The sequence below is a fragment of the Phalacrocorax carbo genome, chromosome 23 (assembly GCF_963921805.1).
Source record: "Phalacrocorax carbo chromosome 23, bPhaCar2.1, whole genome shotgun sequence".
Taxonomy (NCBI): Eukaryota; Metazoa; Chordata; class Aves; order Suliformes; family Phalacrocoracidae; genus Phalacrocorax; species Phalacrocorax carbo.
In genome coordinates, this window is record NC_087535.1 from 939,092 (window position 1) to 959,052 (window position 19,961).

Here is a 19,961-nt window from a genome sequence, read left to right on the forward strand (position 1 = left end):
TCCTATATAAGGCGGGCCTGGGAAGGGCTGCCGCTTTCGCGGTGCTGTCCAGACCCGTTGCGCGTCTGTTGCTCCCGTGCTGCCCCCGGTGCTGCCCCTGCCGGCCGAGCCATGGTGAGCGGGGCGGCTGGCGAAGGGGGCCTCCCGGCCGGAGGATGGGGGGGCGGTCCCGGTGCTGCTCCGCACGCTGAGGCGGTGCGGGGGGGGGCGGGGCGGCCCCGCCCGTGCGCGGCGGGAGGCGCGGGTCCGCCCCGGCCCGCGGAGTCCGGGGCAGGGGAGGACGGACAGACGGACGGGCCGGACGGGCTCCGCGTCGCCCCGATGGGCCTTCGCGGTGCCGCGTCCCGCCGCGCGGCCTCGTCCCAAAATGGTGGCGGCTCCTCTGAGAACATGGCGGCCCGCGGCGGGGCGGCTCGTCCCGGGGGCGGCTGTCTCGGACGCGGCTTCGGCCTGGGCCCTCCGCGGCAACGCGGAGCCGCGGCCCGGCCCGGGCGGCCTGTCAGCCCGCGGGGAGGCGGGCCCGCGGAGCGTGGGGTGGGGGGAGCTGGCGAGTGCCCTCACGGGTACCTGTAGAATATAAAAATGGGGGGGAAAATCTCTCTGGGGCGTGCGGGACCTGGCAGGGCGGGGGGAGGCCACGGCACCGGGTGTTCCTGGAGGCGCAGCTTGCTGCGTCTGCCCCGGTCCGTGCCCTCGCTGGGGTCTGGCGGCAGCTGTGGCGTGGGGTGGTTTGGAGAGCTCAGGGAATGGGCTGCTGGTGGCGGTTTCCTGAAGGACCTTGTGAGACCGGCTGGGTAATAAAACCGAGGTGGAATGACCTTGTGAGTTAGGAGTCAGCCTGGAAGGGATCTCTGACAGGTATGATAAAGGGCTGGGACATTATAAACAGGACAGAGCTCAGCTGTTGAGCTGTGCAGCACCAGTGGGAGGTGTCAGGTAGAGTCTCTGGGACAAGCACGAAGTCCTCCATGTGGGCGTTTGCCCTGTAGATCTGTTTGAAAAGAGATTGTGGATGTTGGAGGGTTACACAGGTTTAAAACATGTAGCAGAATGCTTCTGTAGGGATGTGAATGCAGAAGAACCATTTGTTGAGCTGAAAATTGTTAGAAGTTAAGAAAATATTGGAGGGATATGTTGATGTCCTTATCTTGTTCTTACCCTTCCATGGGGGCCTGCTTATGGTTATGTTTTTAACTTAAGCCAAGAGTATGAATGCAGTCCCTCACCTCTGCGAAGGATGCAGATTCTCTGGCCTTTCATCCTAGGGAAACCACATTCATCACAACGGTATGTTGTTGAACTTGGTCTGAGCTGGTACGGCCATTCGCATGAAACCTGGCTTACCATCAGCTATGTGCAGGTGAAGCTGTACCTGAAATACTGTGCTGGAGAGTACAAGGGGCCTCGAGCAGGATCCATGAGCACAGCTGGGGGGAGCTGGGCTTCAGCCTGGCAAAGAGGCCACCCAGTAGCAATATACACCTATGGAAAGGGCAGTTACGGAAGACAAGTCAGCGCTTTCACGCTGGAGCACATCATTAGCAAAAGGAGATGGGTAATAGAGGCTGGAGAGGTGCAGGCTGGGCTGGGCAAATTCCCTGGAATTTTTCACTGAAACTGCTTCTATGCTTGAAAGTAGTGTATGTAAGTGGGAGAGAGCAGTTAGTGTTATTACCTTAAGGATTCTGTGTCCTGACTTGTGGCTTGAATACAACACTTAGCAGTACTGTCTGTAGTACATGTTTAAACCTTATTAATGATGGAATTTCAATCAGTGATGTGTAAAGGCTTGGAGTTGTAATGAGTGTGACAGTTGTCTCTTGCCTGTCTTTACAACTTGGAGATTATACCTTCCAGGCTCAGATTTTGTTCTGTTCTTTAGTATTGGTACTGTCACACTTCTGCTATGACAAGGTTACGCAAAGAGAAACAGGCAGTCTCTTAGTGTCTAACGAAGATTTGTGTTTTGTTAAATAGCCATGTGCTACTTAAAAGTACTTGGTAGAGTTGCAGGAAAGCGGTTGAAAGAAACCTCTCAAAGCAGAGCTAGCAGTAGCACAGGCCAGGCTTTTGTGACTGACTTCATCTCCCTAAGTTTTGCAGACCTCCAAGGATGGAGATCCCTTCCCACCTCTCTGACCTGTTCCAGGGCTGCATGGCTCTGCTGGGGAAGCTTTTCCTAACACCCAAACTGAATCTCCCAGCATCCTAACATCTGACCTGAACCCTCCTGCAGAGGAGAGGGAAGGCTTCTTGGGGCCATGTGTCTCCTGTTGTAGCCTGATACATTGTTTGCTTTATTGAGGATGGGAATGCCGTGCTGAACACTCAGGATGGTTTCTGTGGTAACCCCCAGGATCTCTTCAGCAGGACTGCTCAGTTAATTGCTGCTTTGTACTGATGCAAGGAGTTACTGTGCCCCAAGTGCTGAACTTTGCACTTTGTCAAAGTAAACACGCCAGGCTTTTAACATGGCACTGTAGGACCTGGTCTGTGGCTGTGTTGCCCAAGTTGTACTTTCAAAGACTTAAATTTTCTCTTTGGAACTCAAGTGACTGTTGTTGCTTTGTGTAGTTTGACGTATTGGTGCTGGTTGATTTGATGCAGTCTCTTCTGTGCATTCACCTTGCTTGGGCATGCCAGTCCCTACATCCTTCCTTTCAGTGACCTTCTCCAGCTGCTTAGAAGCTTCACTAACAAAGCTTGGGTTACTGATAGGGCCTCAATACAGGTGAGGATCCAGACTGAAGTGGTGGTATATTTCTACTTTCTCTTACTGTAGAAAAGAGTTGCAGGCTGTCCTCCTGATTTCCTGAAAGGATGACGTGGCCTAATTCATTGCAGTACCCCGGCTTCTCTGTGACAGCGCAGCCTTGTTGGGCTGCATTCTGAAGCTGCTTTTCCTGACACCCTTTTTATGGTGTGTAGGTTGGCTGTCCTCTACCATTGCAGTACCTTGCCAAGCCCAGTGCTTTGGCCTGGAGAGCGATGGAGTAGTGACTGGCTTTGGAGGAGAGTAGTGTGGCAGCAGCTTTGAGAAAGTTTGGCTGCAGAAATGATGTGGGTTGCTCTTCTGGAAGCTTTATATCTGAATACACAGCTTAGATGGATGTTCAGTGCTGTGGCTGAGAACCGGTGATGGGGAGCAGATTTTTGCAAATACAGATTTTAATTTCTTAGGGCTCCCAAGAAATGGGAAGGACTGTGGTATTTTCCTGCATTGACTATTGATGTGGACCAGCCAGTTCCAGGTCCTGCTTATCCTGGAATTTCAGGGGACAAATTAATTGTATCATCCAATCATAGGGTCTGAACATAGTTAAATGTGAGTGTTATTCAAAACTGTCCTATATGCAGGCTCTTCTAGAGTGTGCTTAACTCTGTCACTCAAAACTAGAAGTTAAATATAAAATACCACAGATGGACCAGGACTTTGGAGATGGTTCCATTGTGGTTTGGCTTTTAATATTCAAAACCCTCTGCTGAAATATTAAGGAAGCTTGGTTTATGCTTTGGACATCAAAGGCAAGTTGGGAGTCCATAAATTGGTATGAATAGATTATTTTGCTGACATGAACTATTTTCTACATAGCTTAAATGAGGTAGAGTTGACTAGTGTTAAGGAGGTTACTACTTCCTATACAGCAGTGTGATGTGAGGCCTGATGCTCCATATTTATGAAGTGATACTAAGGGTTTCATTAAGCAAAGACTTTCTTACAGAATGGCAAGGTTCCCTAAAGGGATTGGGAGAATATTCTAGGTATATTAAAGAAAATGGCCCTGGATCTTGCAGAAGGTTTTGCTCCCTCTGGTGGCTGTGCTTAGGTGGCTTCTGGGGGTGAAGTTTTTCTGGACACTTAGGCCAGTGACAGGTGTTGTCATCAGTTTTCCTAATTATTCTGTTATGAAGCGGAGTTGGCTGAAGGATTTGGAAGAGTTGGTCAATCTCTTCTTGTCTGGTTGAGGATAGAACAACAAGGGGGAATGAGTTTGTAAAAATTATGGTGCCCAAAAGGGTCTTTCTAGGTGGAGATGGATGGTGACTGAAAGAGGCTTTTGTGTTCTGTTGTATTTTGTGCCAAATGCCCCTAACACCAAGACAATAAGGCCAATGTTTTAATAGCTTTGCAGTATGGGAGTTCAAGCTGTGTGCTGAATGTTTTCTAAACAAGGAAACTGCTGTTTCTGCTGAGTGATCCATTTTTTCTCTCCACACAGCGTGAGTGCATCTCAGTCCATGTTGGTCAAGCTGGTGTCCAGATTGGCAATGCGTGCTGGGAGCTCTACTGCCTGGAGCATGGCATCCAGCCCAATGGTACCATGCCAAGTGATAAAACCATCGGCGGAGGTGATGATTCCTTTAACACCTTCTTCAGTGAGACCGGTGCAGGAAAACACGTCCCTCGTGCTGTGTTTGTGGACCTTGAACCAGCAGTAATAGGTAAATATGGTGACCTGTGCAAGGGACTGTAGAACATGCTGTAGGATTTGATTTAACTTACTTTTTTTTGACTAAGGGATCTTTCTCCAGTCCTGCAAAATGCCTTGGGGCTTCAAATTTTTCATACTTAAAGCTCGCCTGCATCTTCCTAGTGATGAAAAATACTTGGCTTTATGTTCACTGAGGCTGCCAAATGTGCGCTCTGGAGCTCTAAAGAATTTAAATATTACCTTCTGCCAGCTTGTGGAATTAAGTGGGTCTTCTGAACATTGCTCATTCATTTGCTGTGCAAGGGACTAGTTATAACCTTGAAGCAATCTGGCATAATGTGTACAGCAGTCAACAGGAACCTTTTAAAAAGATGTGATATGTATAATTAAGCAGATTTCTTTTGTACATTGGAATTATACCTGTGCTTTCCCAAAATAATCTTCTCTGTCGCTTGAATAGTGCTTACAGAAGTTAGTTGCAATTGCTAGCCTAAATTAAGGGTCTTCCAAACATGCATTTCAGCTTCCTGCTGCCTTAGCTTTGAATAACAATGCACTTTTATCCTGAAAATCAGTTGTATCCCAAGCTCTGGCAACATTGGCTCTTAATGTCCAGATGTGATTCCATGCATCAGCCACTGACCAGGCCCATGTTCTGTGGCATTAGCTACACTGCCATCCCAGTGTGAGCTCCCCAGTTTCACAAGACCCTTGTTTCTTGTGTCATGAATTTTGTTTTTGCTCTCCACAATGTGTGTGCCTGAAGTAATTCTGGAGATGGCTTTGTGGCTGTCTTGCCTTAAGCAGTGATTTGAGGCTCTCATCGGAGATGAGCTCTGGTGTTGGTGCTTATGCAGTTGCCGTGTTTATCTTCCTGCAGTACACAGAGAGTTGGGGAGGGGAGATGAGTGAATAGGCTTAGGCTTCTCCTATAGGCCCAACCCATGGGTCTCTTGTGGCTTATTTTCATTGTAACACCCTAAACCACTTTCTGTGGCTAACACAGTATAATGAACTTCTCCAGGAGAGCAGAAGGCTGTTGGGCCAGTCAAGGGTGGGGAGTGCTGGATTGATAACTTTGAAACGAGCCAAAGTGCCCTTGGCTGTAGACTGATATCCTCAGGAGCTCTTGCAGGTCTGGCTTTCTGTTTTCTTGAGCCCCATGGCTGTTGCTTCCTCTGCTGCTGGCCAGGTGGTGGCTCTCAGCAACCAGAAAAGGCTGAGAAATGAGGTTAGGGAGAGCAGGTGGCAAAGCTCTCACCTTACCTCTGGGGGGGTAGTAGCTGGTGAGTCTTGGGACAAATGGTAAAAGGTGTAGTGTTCTAGCACTTGTTGATGCAAGTGTAGTATGGGGAGATGGGCAAAAGGCTGTCTTATGAAATACCTGGTAATTGTATTAAAGGTTACATCATGTACCTTTCAGGGGGGGCTAACCTTCTTTTACTCCTGCCCTGCTTATTTGAAAATTATTGATCCAGCTTCCTGGGCAGGGCTAGCATGACGGTCCCCATTCATGCAGCACGTCCCTCTGCACTGTGCGTATGAAAAAAATGAACTGTGCATACAGCAGTTCTGTAGCTGCCACACATGTACACTAGGATTTCCGGAGCTTCCAGATCAGTGCTGCTCTTATGTGCAGCAGTCCTGCTTTCACTATACACCACCTCTGCCGATGCACTAAAATACCATCAAGCTTTGCACCAAGAAATAGGGCAGTAATATGTCTGGAAATTCAACACAAGTGTCTTTAAACATCTACCTCAGACTTAAAAACATGAAGGATAGCATGTCCAGGGGAAGGCTTGGTTTAGCTGGCCCCTAAACTCTGAATCCTTTATTCCAGCATGCTTTCATAGCCTCTTAACTCTTCAAGTTTCGTTACTTCTCCAGGACTATCTGGACTCATGTTGCACCTACCAGCTATGTTTTTCCTTAGGCTCTTTGTCTCCCATTTACCTGTATTTGTCCTCTAATGTGGAGTAGTAATGCAGAAAGTCTTAAACATATGTATTTTAAATGGTAGACTTCTCCGAATTGTCTTTATTTTGGTGTAGCTTGGAAGTACTTGGATTGCAAACTGCAGTGGTGGCTGGTCAGTCTAAATTGGTTCAAATAGTAACTGTATTTTTAAATCCTGAATTCTACTTATCTTTGTCTTGCTCACTCTTTTTCAGATTAAAAAGAATATATGCAAGCAGGCAACTTCATCTGTAGTTAAAGCTCTTTGCTTTCCACCTGATTTTAATTAAAGGATGCAGTACTGCATTAGCATGCAACTCAAGAATGCCTTGAGCTAAACCAGAGACAAAGCTATGATGAGTGTCTTTGTACCTTTGTGGTAGGACAGAGCTTTAGCCTGCTAGATGTAAGTGAATATTTCTGATAACTAGTGGAGATAATAACTCTAACTCATTCTCCAGATCTGAAGCTGGTGGGGGATGCTATGTATTTGTTTGCATGGTTTCTTTATAACACAGCCATTCGTGCTAGAGCTCTCGGCTCAGTATTTGAATAACTGAATCTCTCTATACAAGAGCATCTCCTCTTCCTTTTGAACACTATTCTGTACCCTTGGCAGAAAGTACGATTAAGGGAAAGAAGGGGACAAGGAAGCAATGTAGGCTCTGACTGCCCACAGCTGCAGAAGCAATAAGGCAACATCCTGGAGGGCTTGGAAAATAAGGGGGAAAAGCAGTATTTCAGATGCTGATCTGCGAAGTGGGCCTTAAGTTGTCTTAAACTGTAGAAAATTGTTCTGCTGCTACAGTCCACTTTTAAATCGTTCTGGCAGGTCAAAAATACAACCTTCTGTGTAAAATGTGGTGGTTTACTGAGGTGTAACTTAATTTTTCTTAGGTATTCAACATTTAGACTGCACTAAATATTGTCACCTACTGATAGGTAGAAATCAAGCTACTTTTTATCTGAAAGGGTTTAGGTGCCTTACTGTGGACAGCCTCAGAAGTTTGAAAAAACCTGAGCTACATAGAAAGCAACTTATAAATAATATTCATCTTGTCTCCTCAGATGAAGTTAGGACTGGCACATACAGGCAACTCTTTCATCCTGAACAACTGATATCTGGTAAAGAAGATGCTGCAAATAACTATGCTCGAGGTCATTACACAGTTGGGAAAGAGATAATTGATCTAGTTCTAGAGCGTATCAGGAAACTGGTAAGACTTCTTTTCACTGAAGGCTCTAACCATCTACATCCTGTTTTACAGGATTTGTAAATAAGGTTATCAAAAATACATAGGCCTATAAATTGTGTTTTAATTTATTCCGTAGTTGGAGAATCTGTGGGCTTAGTATGCATCTGTTTTTATTCTTGGCCAGCTGAGAAAGTTGGATTATTCTTGTCAGATACGACTTTCAAGTGGCCTAAAATGCTGATGAGGCGCCCAAAACTTCATAGCTTCATGTTCAACTTCAGAAAGTCAGGACTAAGAATTTTGATTTGCATAGTTCCTGCTGGAACAGGAGTGTTCTCTGGCTGGGGCTCTTGCAAGGAAGTTTAAGTAGGAGTGTTTGCTTCTGTGGTTTAGGCTTTTGTTTGCATTTCCTGCTGTTATAATTTCTGAATTGAAACCGGTAGTAACAGTAAAAAAGGAATTAATAACAGTAAGCTGGGATATTTCAGGCTCCCCAGTGCTTTGATCGTGTGGCAAACTTATGAAGATGTCGGCTTACAAGGTTAGAGTTCCCTTTTTAGGTCTGCTAAGCATGTACTTTAACAAATCTGTGTCACAATGGTAAGGAATTGTCATTGCACAAAAAACCCCAGGGTATACATCTGATGCTTTAATACGGAATGCTAAATGAGTTTTACCGAAAAGCATACCTTTTGCAGATATAAAATGGTATTATTCTTAACACTTGGCTGCCACTGTCTCTAATTAAAGCTAAGTTTGCAGCAGGCTGTACTTTGACCTGAGAAATATGGCTGTAATTTCTTTTTACAAGCTGTTGGAAGTCCCTGTCAGTCCTGGGAATCAAGCTGAGCATCATGGGGCACTTATCTCTGAGGACAGGGCAGTCTAATGTCTTCATCTGAGAAGACTAAACTGGAGTGGCAGTGTGATACATTTTGACATCTCACTTCCCTGAGCTGAGTTACATGCAACTCTTAGAGGATTATAGCAGTAGTTATGGGGCAGGGGATTGCTCCATTTTTGCACAGGTAGAGAATGTCAAATCAATGTAAAGAATAGATAGTCTGTGGTTCCTTGAATATTCTTGCTTTTCTTGGTCATTGTTGATGGCCTTGGCCTGAGAATTGGTGGGGGACAAGTTTTGAGGTAGTAATTTGAAGTGGGGGGGCTACCCTGCAATAGGCAGGGGGCTTAAAGTAGCCAAGAATAGCATGATTTTTAAGGGGCAGTCCTTTGATTATTGGTGGGCAAATCAAATCCAGTATTACTTTCCTGAAGTCTGAACAGTTGGTAAGTGTCAGAATTCAGAGTTCTGTCTTGAGCTTGTTTGGGGATTCTTAATGTCTACACAACTGTCTTAACACATGTATCTTCTCTTTCAGTCTGATCAGTGCACTGGCTTGCAGGGTTTCCTGATTTTCCACAGCTTTGGGGGAGGCACTGGCTCAGGTTTTACTTCTCTGCTGATGGAGCGCCTGTCAGTTGACTATGGGAAAAAATCAAAATTGGAGTTTGCCATCTACCCTGCACCACAGGTCTCAACAGCTGTTGTTGAGCCGTACAACTCCATCCTGACCACCCACACCACTCTGGAACATTCCGACTGTGCCTTCATGGTTGACAATGAGGCCATCTATGACATTTGCCGTAGGAATCTGGACATTGAACGCCCGACCTACACCAATCTCAATCGCCTCATTGGGCAGATAGTATCTTCCATTACTGCTTCCCTCCGATTCGATGGTGCCTTAAATGTGGATCTTACGGAATTTCAAACTAACTTGGTGCCTTACCCTCGTATCCACTTCCCATTGGTAACATATTCCCCAATTATTTCGGCAGAGAAAGCCTATCATGAGCAGCTCTCTGTGTCTGAGATAACCAATGCTTGCTTTGAGCCATCCAATCAGATGGTGAAGTGTGACCCTCGCCATGGCAAGTACATGGCCTGTTGTATGCTGTATCGGGGGGATGTTGTCCCCAAGGATGTCAACGCTGCTATTGCTGCTATCAAAACCAAGCGCACAATCCAGTTTGTGGACTGGTGCCCTACTGGTTTTAAGGCAAGTCTCAGTTACATCGTGATTTTTTTAACAGACTTCTCGTTCACTGTCATGGGCTTGGGGAAGTGTATTTTCTCATTAAGATGTTCTGTAGGTACCTGACTTCCATTTTGAGACATGGAGGCTGAAGTTACACAGAGCTGTTTCCTTAGGAGTGAAGCATTTTATTCAGCTACTGTCTGACTTCGCTGATCGTAGTCACTGTCAAATGCTACAGAGAAACTCATGGTCTCTTCTGCTTTTCCTGTAGGTTGGCATCAATTACCAGCCACCAACAGTGGTTCCTGGTGGTGACCTAGCCAAAGTCCAGCGGGCAGTGTGCATGCTGAGCAACACTACAGCCATTGCTGAGGCGTGGGCTCGTCTAGACCACAAGTTTGATCTGATGTATGCCAAACGTGCTTTTGTTCACTGGTATGTTGGAGAAGGGATGGAGGAGGGCGAGTTCTCAGAGGCGCGGGAAGATTTGGCTGCACTTGAGAAGGATTATGAAGAAGTGGGCACAGACTCGATGGACGGAGAAGATGAAGGTGAAGAATATTAAATACAACAAAAGTGAATTGCAAGTCTTTGCCATTTTAGTGCCTCTTCTATAGCAGTGTAAATCATGTTAAATAATTGGAATAAACTTCTTTAATCGAGACATTTGGTAGTGTCCAAACACTATGTACTTTCATTAACTGTATGCAAGTAGTCAGTCCAGGAGACAGAATTTTTCTGAGAAAGACAGCTGAATAATATAATCATGCTTATAGCTAGGTGAGTTCTTGTCCTTAAGACACTGCTATTTGAAGAGCTAATAGTTCGTATTTTTCCCCCAGAATACAAGACTAGAATGTGCTTGAGCTTTTGCTGGAAGATTAGTTAGCTACATTTTTTTCAAGGCTCTAAAGCTGGTGTCACAAGAGGCACCACAAACTAAACTTGTACTAATCTCATGAAAAGATGCAACACCTCTAAAACCAAAGGCTATTTGAGTTAAGTTTTCCCCTCTACTTAGACTTAGCATGGGCCAGTAACTTAGGGATGCTGTAACCTGGAAGGGGAGGAGATGTCCCGAATGGGTGTGCTGGAGCATGAGGAACCTGCCGCTTCTGTTAGAACCTGTGTGGTTGTTGCCCTGATGTTGCTTTGCCCTCCCGCAAAAGGACCTGCAGTCCCTGGCCAGCTTTCTGTGGAGTCAGCCTTTTGCATGAAGCTGTCTGGAGCAAAATCTCTACCTTAGCTGGCCAGGGTTAAACACTAGTTTTCCCTAGGAGGAGTACTTTTGCAGAAGTCATTAGTCCATGGGTTCAGATATCCCAAACTATCATCCTCCTCCTGCCTTCCATGTAAGCTGAATTAATGGGAGGATTTGGCTAATGAGCTTATCTTCAGATGTGGACAGCCTCTGCCTGAAACCTCCTCCTACATGGTCTGAGTGGGGCCTTGGGGACACAGGATGGTGATCAACAAATGACTATTTCTGACTGTCTTGGAGCTGGGTGACTCTGAGGAATCTCTCCCATGGAGTAGCAAAGGTGGAATAAGCAAATATGTTAAGATGGTGACTGAATACTGAGTGTGATTATAGGATACCAAAGTCTGACTTCAAGACTAGATTTAAGCTGGAGAATTCCTTCTTGCCTTATTTCGACCTTATTTATATTCCTTCTGATTTAATAGCAGAGTGTGATTCAGGCCAAGCCTTGAAGCCTGTGTTAGTTGAAGATGCGCATACCTGCTTAGCAGGAGTCTGAGCTGGGGTATGAAAAGTGCCTTAATGTCCTTCTGTATGGGAAACCTGCAGTCCTTGGGTGAGGCTGGAGTATTTGACATCAGCTCATGAAATGGGAATCTTTCCATAACCTCAGCTTCAACTGTGACTTTGGTGTGCTTATTCTGCTAGATGGGATGGGCTGGTGCTGTTAAAGGCCTAACAGAATAGCCTGGTCTGCAAGGGCTGACCAGTAATTTGCTAACGCTGAAAAGCTGTTGTCCTGAAATACTGTGTTAGTGTTCTTGCAGCCATTGTGTTGATTCAGTCTGGTTTGAAATTAATCAAACTTATTGGAGATGGAAGTTACCAATTTTATATAGATGGGGAGAACACTCTTCAGGCTTTATAAGCTAGATGAGCACCTCAGAGTGTCTTGTCAGCTGTGGTCTTGTGCAGAATATACAGGTGCTGTGTAAATCATGCCTCCTGCCATTCAGCGTAGCTGAGCATGTCTGAAGTTTCAGTGAGCTCCTCATTTGCTTTTGCTTGTGTTTTTATGTTCCAGACATAAGTGTAGAGAATTTCAAATCCTGTTCACTAACTTAATTTTCTTCTCACTGGATGATTAAGCAAATGTGCTAGGCATAACCAGAGACAGTCCCATTCATTACAAGTCAGATTGGCTTCATTTCAGTGCCTGCATTCAGATTTTTAGTGTAATGGCAGTGCCTGCAAGAGGAATATGCAAAGGACTGTTTCATGCCTTGCAGGTGTCTAGATCTTTGCTGTGAAATCTTGTACTACTAAGAGATCATGAAGAAAGCTGTGTGGCCACGAGTGCCGGCATCATAATTTTCTTTAAAAGTGTATTGGGGTTGTGTGGGAGTAGATTTCTGAACTGGCCTTCAGTGTGGACTTTTAGCAATGATTTGGCTCTTCTATCTGAGATTCTTCATCTCTTCATTTGAGGCTGGCATGCTCTGGTTCCAGCTGATACTGCCTGGTTTTTTTACTGTACGTGTGGATTACCCTGATTTAGAACACTGCTTATGCGATGGGAGTTGGTTTGCAGTGTGTCAGAACGTTTTATCTGGGCGTGTACAACAATGGGTCTGTGCGGGACACAGCACTCGCATCCTTGTAAAAGGCTTGTGCATATTGAATGCTGAACTCTTTGAAAAACCTGGCCTGACTAGGGAATATTGTTCAATGTAGACTTTAGATTTGCAATGCATTATGCTTTTCATTTTTAAAAACAGCATGTAATGCTACTCTGAAAAGATGGTAAGCTGAAACATGACAAGCATCCACTGGTGGAAGGTTTGACAAGAGATGTTATGTCACTTGTTAGCCCATCGAACTGGTGCTGAAAATACATCATACTCTAATTCTCTTTATATTAGTATTATGAAACACTTGCAGTTGCTAGTGGGCAGTTAGCTCTCAGTGTAGGCATCTGCATAGTGAGCTAAGATAAGGCAGTGTTTTTCTCAGATAAGAAGCCAAGATAATTACAGCAGGAAAATCCTGCTAAAACTGCTCTTGCTCCAGGTAGCTGCAGAAATCCTTAAACATCTTATAATTGCTGGCTGTATGGTTGAATTAACAAATGGGCGGTTCATCTGTTTCTGGAAATGTAGAGGAGATCCTCTACTGAATTAAAATATAAGAGTGAATGAATACTTGAAACTTGCAGAGGTTAAGATTAGCTGTCACTTAAGAGAAAATGCTTTCTTTGCAGTCTGTTGAAAGCCTTTCTTTAATTCTGAACTTCAAATGTGTGTTTTCTTTGGTAAGAAATTCCCATACTTCTGCTTTGAAAAGTCATGTGCCTATTTGCACTGGCAGAAGCTCAGGCATTATCTAGTGGTAACTAAATATATCTTTACCTGTGTGGTGACACAGCTTTCTCCAGTATTGAGATTGGCAATTAATAGCTATCACCTGATACAGAGTAATTTCTGTGACTCATTAAGTGGAGGAGGAGGAGGAAGTGAGCTGGAGCCCATGGTGGATTGCTATGAACTTTGTTGTTAATTGCTGGTCTTATCTCTAAGATCTGTTCTAAGATGGTTCTGGTGCTATTCCAGGGGAATGCAGTGCAGCAGAATTTGATTTCCGCCCACTCTGCCTTCTGAATAAGCAATATGAATACTTTTTAGTGTGTTAATGCCTATATTATATACGTACATTTCTAATTTCTGTAGTAAGCACACCACAGTGTAATTGTATGATAAAAATCTCTGGTTCAGCTTTACAGACAGTTCAGGTATCTAGCACACAACTGCACACGCTGCTGCCACCTTCCTACAGAGCAAATTTTTCTCAAATAAAATTCAGAAAGGGCTTTTGGGCCTCAGGTACTTCGAACCATGTCAGATAACATTCACCCCAGCAGCCTGTTGCTGAAAGCATGAACTCGTTTAGGAGAGCCTAGCTCTTTGGAGTTAGAATTTGTGAGATTTTAATTGGAAGTGAGTAAGTAAAGAAACAATAGGGTGACTCCATTATTCTGGTGGAAAAAGGAAAGGTAAGATTGCAAATTATACTGCTCTTGACAGTGTGTTAGGAAAATCCAAAGCATTGTGTGATAAAAAAGGATAATATGACTTGGTATTAAAGAATCTCTGGCTTTACACCATGGAGAAGGGTGGAAGGTAATAGTGAGGAGTCAGAGTGATGTCTCATGGGCAGTTCAGAGTGCTTTCTTGAGAAAATTTTGAGAAATTAGTAAAAAGGCCAAGGGAATAGCAGTGTCAATTCTTTCCTGTGTTAATATGCTGCTGTAAATGTGCCACGTAGCTTTTGATTGCCTTGTCCCGAGCCTTCAGCCTTGTTAGGCCTCCTGGTGACATACTGCCTCCACTCCCTAAGACGAGGAAGATGTCACTCCGTGCTTGACTCTGCTTTTCAGTCAAATCTGCGTGAACACGTTAACAGCGGCGATCTGGACATCTGAAATACAATGTGGCTAATGTGCTACCCCGTGCCTTTCTCTTCTGATGTTTTTAAATGCCTGTATTTCTGCCAAATAAAACTTTCTTTGCCTTTGCACAAGGTCATGTTTTCTTTTCTGTAGGAGATGCTTCACAAAGCAAAACTGCAGTTGTCACCATTTATAACGCAGAGCTATTTTAGTGGAATGGGATGGTCTTTTCACTTTCCTTGCTGAAGTATCGTTACAACCTAAGATTCAAATTATTTTGCAGATTTTTTCAGTCAATGCATTTGTAACTTTGAATTTCTTTTACAAGCCTTAAAAGTTCAGGAAGAAAAATCAGCTAGGGCACTAAATGCAGAGCTACTGTACCTTACATAGGAACTGAGAATTACCAGAGGTTGGGAGAGTACAGAGGAAGCGTAACTGAGGCTCCTGTCATGAATAAGCTACTGGATTAGGTGACTCCTGATCTCACCAGGTCTTATGTTGTGTTTATAAGGAATTACTTCAAAATAAAATGTTTTTTATTGGAATTCTGAATACAAGCCCAGTCCCTGTTAACAAATTTGGCAGTGAAGAGCTGAAGAACAATTCTCCATAATGCAGAACTCCGCTGGAAGTGCTGTAGGGATTTTCTATGTGTATTGGCAAGGTGGTAATAATTAATCCTGTCCTATCTTGGTCTGAACTGGAGGGAGGACCTTGTAACTTCCAGACTGTGCAAAGACTTTGATCTACAGATTTCTTCTAAAAGTTGGGCAAGAGGACTAAAGGTTTGTGGCCTCAATCGGCTGTTAAGGAGAGAAGGAATGAGAGTGTGGGAGAAATTAGATTGCTCTGAAGGTATTGTAGGTGCTGGCTGACAAAAGGCTGAGAAATACCAGACTAAATTAAAAAAAAAAAAAAGGGTAAGTCACAGAGGTGTGGTGCCTTCTGTGGAGCTTTTCAGTGAACTGAGTCAGTTAAAACCCAGTCTCTTCATCTTACTGGTCCATGTGCTTGCCCATTGGCTTTCCGGAGGCCCTACTGTCTGTGGCCAGTTTCAGGCGATATAAAACATGTTAACTTGTTTACAGATATTCTTTGTTCCTGTCCTGTTTCCTCAGTGATTTGTAAAACTTCCAGTCATTTTTCAGGAGCATGTTTCACAGTTTCTCTGCAGCATTGTTCTGGTTTCCCAGGTCTGCATCAAGAGCTTGGAGTACTTAGGCACAAAAAGTTAAATTCTTTTCAAACGCTTACTAGAAAAGAGCTGTGAATACTAAGTGTGAGGGTCTAGAAAACATTCCAGAAACATTTATGAAATACTTTTTTCCAGCATTTAACATAGATCATTAGAAATGCAGGAAGACTTAGGAAGTCTTAAGTGAATTACTCTTCCTGAGAAAGAGAGGAAGTGCATCTTAGTCCCTTTAGAATGAAGTAGCCCAACCCACTAGATGAGCTCAGTTCTGCTTTAAGGTCTACCCCAGGCTTCCTCTGTGATACCAGGAAGTGTTTGTGCGAGTGGTCTCTCAGTTTTGGCCCAATATGTGCAACAGTAACTGTATATCAGCTACAAAACTGAGTGGGTTTTGAGGCTGGGGGAAGGACAAGGGTTTAAGGCTTCTGTTGTGGGTTTCAAAAAGTGTGAAGGGAGGTCTGATCATAGGCCAGGAATATTTAAATTCACTTTGTAAGATTAGGACTGGAGATCAGATGGTCATGGAGAAGTTGTAAAGTTGTCTTAAATTTTTTTCAGGCTTGAGTTTCTGTCCATATGGATACAATCAAGAGCTCCAGAAAGGCTGTCCCAAATGTGCTGCATTAATACTGGTTAGGCATTTCTCCCACTTCAGCTTTGTTACCTTTTGGAGGTGATGGGTGATGTTTAACTGCTCCTGCACTGTGGTGAGGGCCTGTTTACAGCCCTTCCTAAAGAGCTGCAGTTCTTTTATCTCTAGTATTTTAGGACTGAAGTGGTGAAATGCTATTCCTGGTCTCTTATTTGTATACTGCTACTTAGTCGGCTTTGCTACTCAGGCCACTCATTGAACAGGGATCAGTGAAGGAGGTACGTAGGCAGTTCATAACTCTCCCAAACTCTGCCTTATGTGTGGTGGGTAAGATTTGTTTCTCCAAACATTATACTTGAAAGTAAGTTATCTATACTCTGAGCTAGGTACACTAGGGTTCTTCTGCAATATCATGGGGATTAGGGGAAAAAAAGATAACAGGAACAAGGCTTTTTCTATTTGGTCTAGATGGTAAAATCAGAATTAAGTGGATTTCCTAAGTACCTGTTGAAGGCCTAAGGGGTTAAGTCCAGCACTATGCACTTAACTTCTAGAGACTTGAACTGGGACAAATTCCTCTGTCTGAAATGGCTCAAACTTTGTAAGAACTTGTTCTTACCCTGTGCTTTTAATCTGTCATTTCTGTGAATTTCTCTAAGACGACAACCTCTCTGAGATTGCTGGCTGTCAGTTCCTTTTTCAGAGGAAAGGCAGCTGTGAGTGGCTTGTTGCAGTGCTTCAAAGTAGGGGTGAATTCCAAGCAGTGTTCTCCGAGTAGGCTGCCAAAACCTGAAGCATCTTTGTGTTACTCTTTCTTTTGTTAGAGCTCTGTGGCTACAACTGTCAAATGCATTTCATAGTCTTACATCATTACCACTTGCAAAAGCTACTTTTCAGTTGGTTATACCAAGAGTAGAGATCTTTGTGGCTTTTCAGTTATTTCAAAATCCAGTTTGTAGAACCCGCCTTGAGTGAATGCTGCTGGCATGCATTGTTTCAGAGATGCTGATGTACCATTTTGAGCCCAGCATTGTTTTCCAGCAGTTCTGGAGTTGATCTTGCGCAATTCTGCACAAGTTGTCAAAGCTGTGTCCCATGCAGAGTTACTTTCAGTTTTATGTCTGTAGCTGCTGTTAAACCAGCTTAACTGCTGGCTATTGCAATCCCAGTCCTCCCTCTTCTCACCCGAGCGATCATGTTTTCACCCTTGCGCTGCCTCTGGCACAGAGTTGTGTGTTAAATTGGCAAGAAAACGTATCCCTTTTTGGGGGGAAGAGGGCATAGTTTTCTTTTGCTGTCATGAACTAAGATCGCTCATGTAGGATCAGCAGGGTGCTGGAGTGGGGTTCGGGGAAGTGTGGGGTACCGTGGGTCAGCTACAGATGCCGTTGAACCACAGGCTTGACTGTTCTCTGCTGGCTGGGGCAAAATGATTTCTGCCTTTGTTCTTCAACTTATATGGAGTATTTATGTGGAAGGCAATAACATGTGCATGTATGCGTGGAAGTGTCCCAGTCACGTCTCAGTGTACATTTTAGAACTGTTTCTGCCATTGTCCACAAATGCTTTTGAAAATGGTGTTAATGTCTTGCAGTAAGCACATATGGCACCCAGAAACAGAGGGTTTCCTTTTCTCTGACTTCCCTCATAATTCAGGCAACAGTTACTGGCAGTTCTGTGCAAAGTACTCTTCTGTTTCTTGTTTTACTTTTTGCTGTGTGTTTAGTGTTTATCTTCCTCTCTGTGTTTTCAGATTCTGTGTCTGTTTCTTTACTTGTTCACTGCTGTTGCAGATACCAACAGTGTGTTCAAGTTCCAGCTTTGTCTATTACAGCATATGTGTGCTGGCTTCATTATCTTCACTGCCTACAAGTATTTTAATGTCTAGTAAGTGTCTGCATGCGTTAGATTTGCCTGATGAGGCTGAGTGGGGCAGCTTGGCTCCATATTGATTTAGACCTTGCTTGCTTTTGATTAAACATGTTAAATACTCCTGTTTATTGAGGACACTTCTCTAAAGCACCTGTGTGCTAATAGACCTCTTTTTTTATATATATAATTGTAGGTGCTGGCAGATCAAGAGCAATCCTTACTGTTGGACTTGAGGTCACTAGAAAGCTTTTCTTGTTCAGTCTTGTACTTGTGAAAGATGCTCTAAATTCTGTTGGGTATTTTGAAATTTTTACTTCATCAGATGTGTGTTGTTCCAGATATGATCACAATAAGCCAGGCTTCCTTTGCAAAAACACCTCAGAACTCGGTGCATTCTGAGAGCCTGATTTCTGCTTATTTTGGTAGTTTATTGACTGTAGAGCTCCTGAGTTCTTTCCCTTGCCAGGTTGTTTAGTCACATCCTTTCCCCTTTGAATGCCTTCTGGCTCCCCAGCTGGTTCTAAACCTGTGTGCCATCTACCAGATCCTGTATCAGTCTGTCTTGTATGATTCATGTGGTTTCTTACCACCTTTGCTTTGCTAACATTGCTACCTTTGTCACCAGTTTTATCTGAAATATCTTCTGCCTTAATTCATGTAGCTTAAGCATTCTCCATTCTGAGTAATGTGCAACTATTTCTGCATGTTTCAATCCCTTCTAGAAGCAGTTTTTCATCAGTGAATGATAGTGGCTTAAAAACCAAACTTTTTCATATGTTCTGACTCCTGTTCAGTCTTGGACTGTAAATTTTCAGTGTATTTTAAGTGACCCATGAGGGCTTAATGACTTTTTGCATACTTGCTGTTTGAACCCTGGACAGTAGTTTGTTGGGGGAGGCAGGGGTGGTGTTGGGGGTTTGGGTAGTATCTGTGTATTTGAACTAGGCATGTAAATCCATCCTGAATGCAGCTGTAGGTTACCCAGGCACAAGGATCCCCTGAATCCTATGCTATTGAACAAAGTGATTATGCCTCCTTATTCCTTCTTTAATGTTACCTTTTATGTGTCTAAAAGTAAGTGAACCCTGGAGAATAGGTTTGGGTAATCATGGGGGATTTTAGCTGTAGCAGAGGTGGGAAGCTTGACTAGGAACAAGATTTGTTAATTAAACACTTTCTGCAAAACCAGCTTCCCTCCTTGCCTGGGCCTGCATAGTGTCACCGAGTTGTGGAGAGGAGGGCAGTGGGTTTATCTGTGGCAGCGCGATGCGTCACCACTTTGAGATTGTGGGCTTTGCAAGGCTGGCAGAAGGTACGGTCTTCTCTGGGTTTGTGTTCTGTTTTTTCTTTTTTTAGTGCTGCTTCCACTCACCCTGTGCAGAAACCGCAGCTGAGTTCAGATACTTTTGGGGGAACAGTTGTGATTGTACTTTCTGTTTCACTGCAGCCAAGGGGTAGGGGTGGAGAAGCTGCGCCTTCGTTTCTGAAATAGTTTTTTCTAAGAAAAACAGATATCCTTTGTGGTTTTAAGCATCATGGCAAGTTGTATTTTCCACGCTGCTCTGATGTGCTGCCAGGGCTTCATAGTGGGGTTCACTTTCCCAAGCATCCGCATCCGGAGCTGAACTAGTCACCCAAGGCTCCCTGTACAGTCAATGCAGAGAATTAAGAGGATTTTACAGTGAGGTTACGCTGACTTATTTTAGACACCTGGTTTCAGGTAATGAACCTTAAAGTCTGACCCTTGCCAGCTGTCTAAGTGCTCCATTGATGACTGGTCCCCTGTAAGCCTCCATGCTTAACCAGAAGAATCCCACCCTCTGCGTGTCCTGCCTGGAAGCAGATTGTGTCCCGCTCTGCTGTTTGTGATTAGCATGCTGAAGAGCAAGAAGGTACAACCCTAATTAGTTGAGCATGAGTCAGCAGCTGCCTGAGAGCAAAGTGAGGCATGTGAAACAGCACCTCAGCTCTGCCCTTCCAGTGCTTCCTATGGTTGTGATGGGCTTATCCTTGTCCTTATGGC

General features: G+C 44.2%; 1 protein-coding gene across 1 annotated transcript; it reads left to right on the forward strand.

Annotated features, from left to right (window-relative positions):
• Nucleotides 1-3: 3 nt before the first annotated feature.
• On the forward strand, nt 4-10,294 carry LOC104050315 (tubulin alpha-8 chain). Its single transcript, XM_064472180.1, has 5 exons — nt 4-114; nt 4,221-4,443; nt 7,461-7,609; nt 8,971-9,651; nt 9,902-10,294. Exons 1-5 carry the CDS (start codon nt 112-114, stop codon nt 10,193-10,195), a joined length of 1,350 nt encoding a protein of 449 aa, XP_064328250.1. The 5' UTR covers nt 4-111; the 3' UTR covers nt 10,196-10,294.
• Nucleotides 10,295-19,961: the final 9,667 nt, after the last annotated feature.

Excerpts from the sequence above, each read along its gene's own strand:
- LOC104050315 (XM_064472180.1), top strand. Across the intron at positions 4,444-7,460 it reads CCTTGAACCAGCAGTAATAG|ATGAAGTTAGGACTGGCACA; the intron begins GTAAATATGGTG and ends TTGTCTCCTCAG. Across the intron at positions 9,652-9,901 it reads GGTGCCCTACTGGTTTTAAG|GTTGGCATCAATTACCAGCC; the intron begins GCAAGTCTCAGT and ends CTTTTCCTGTAG.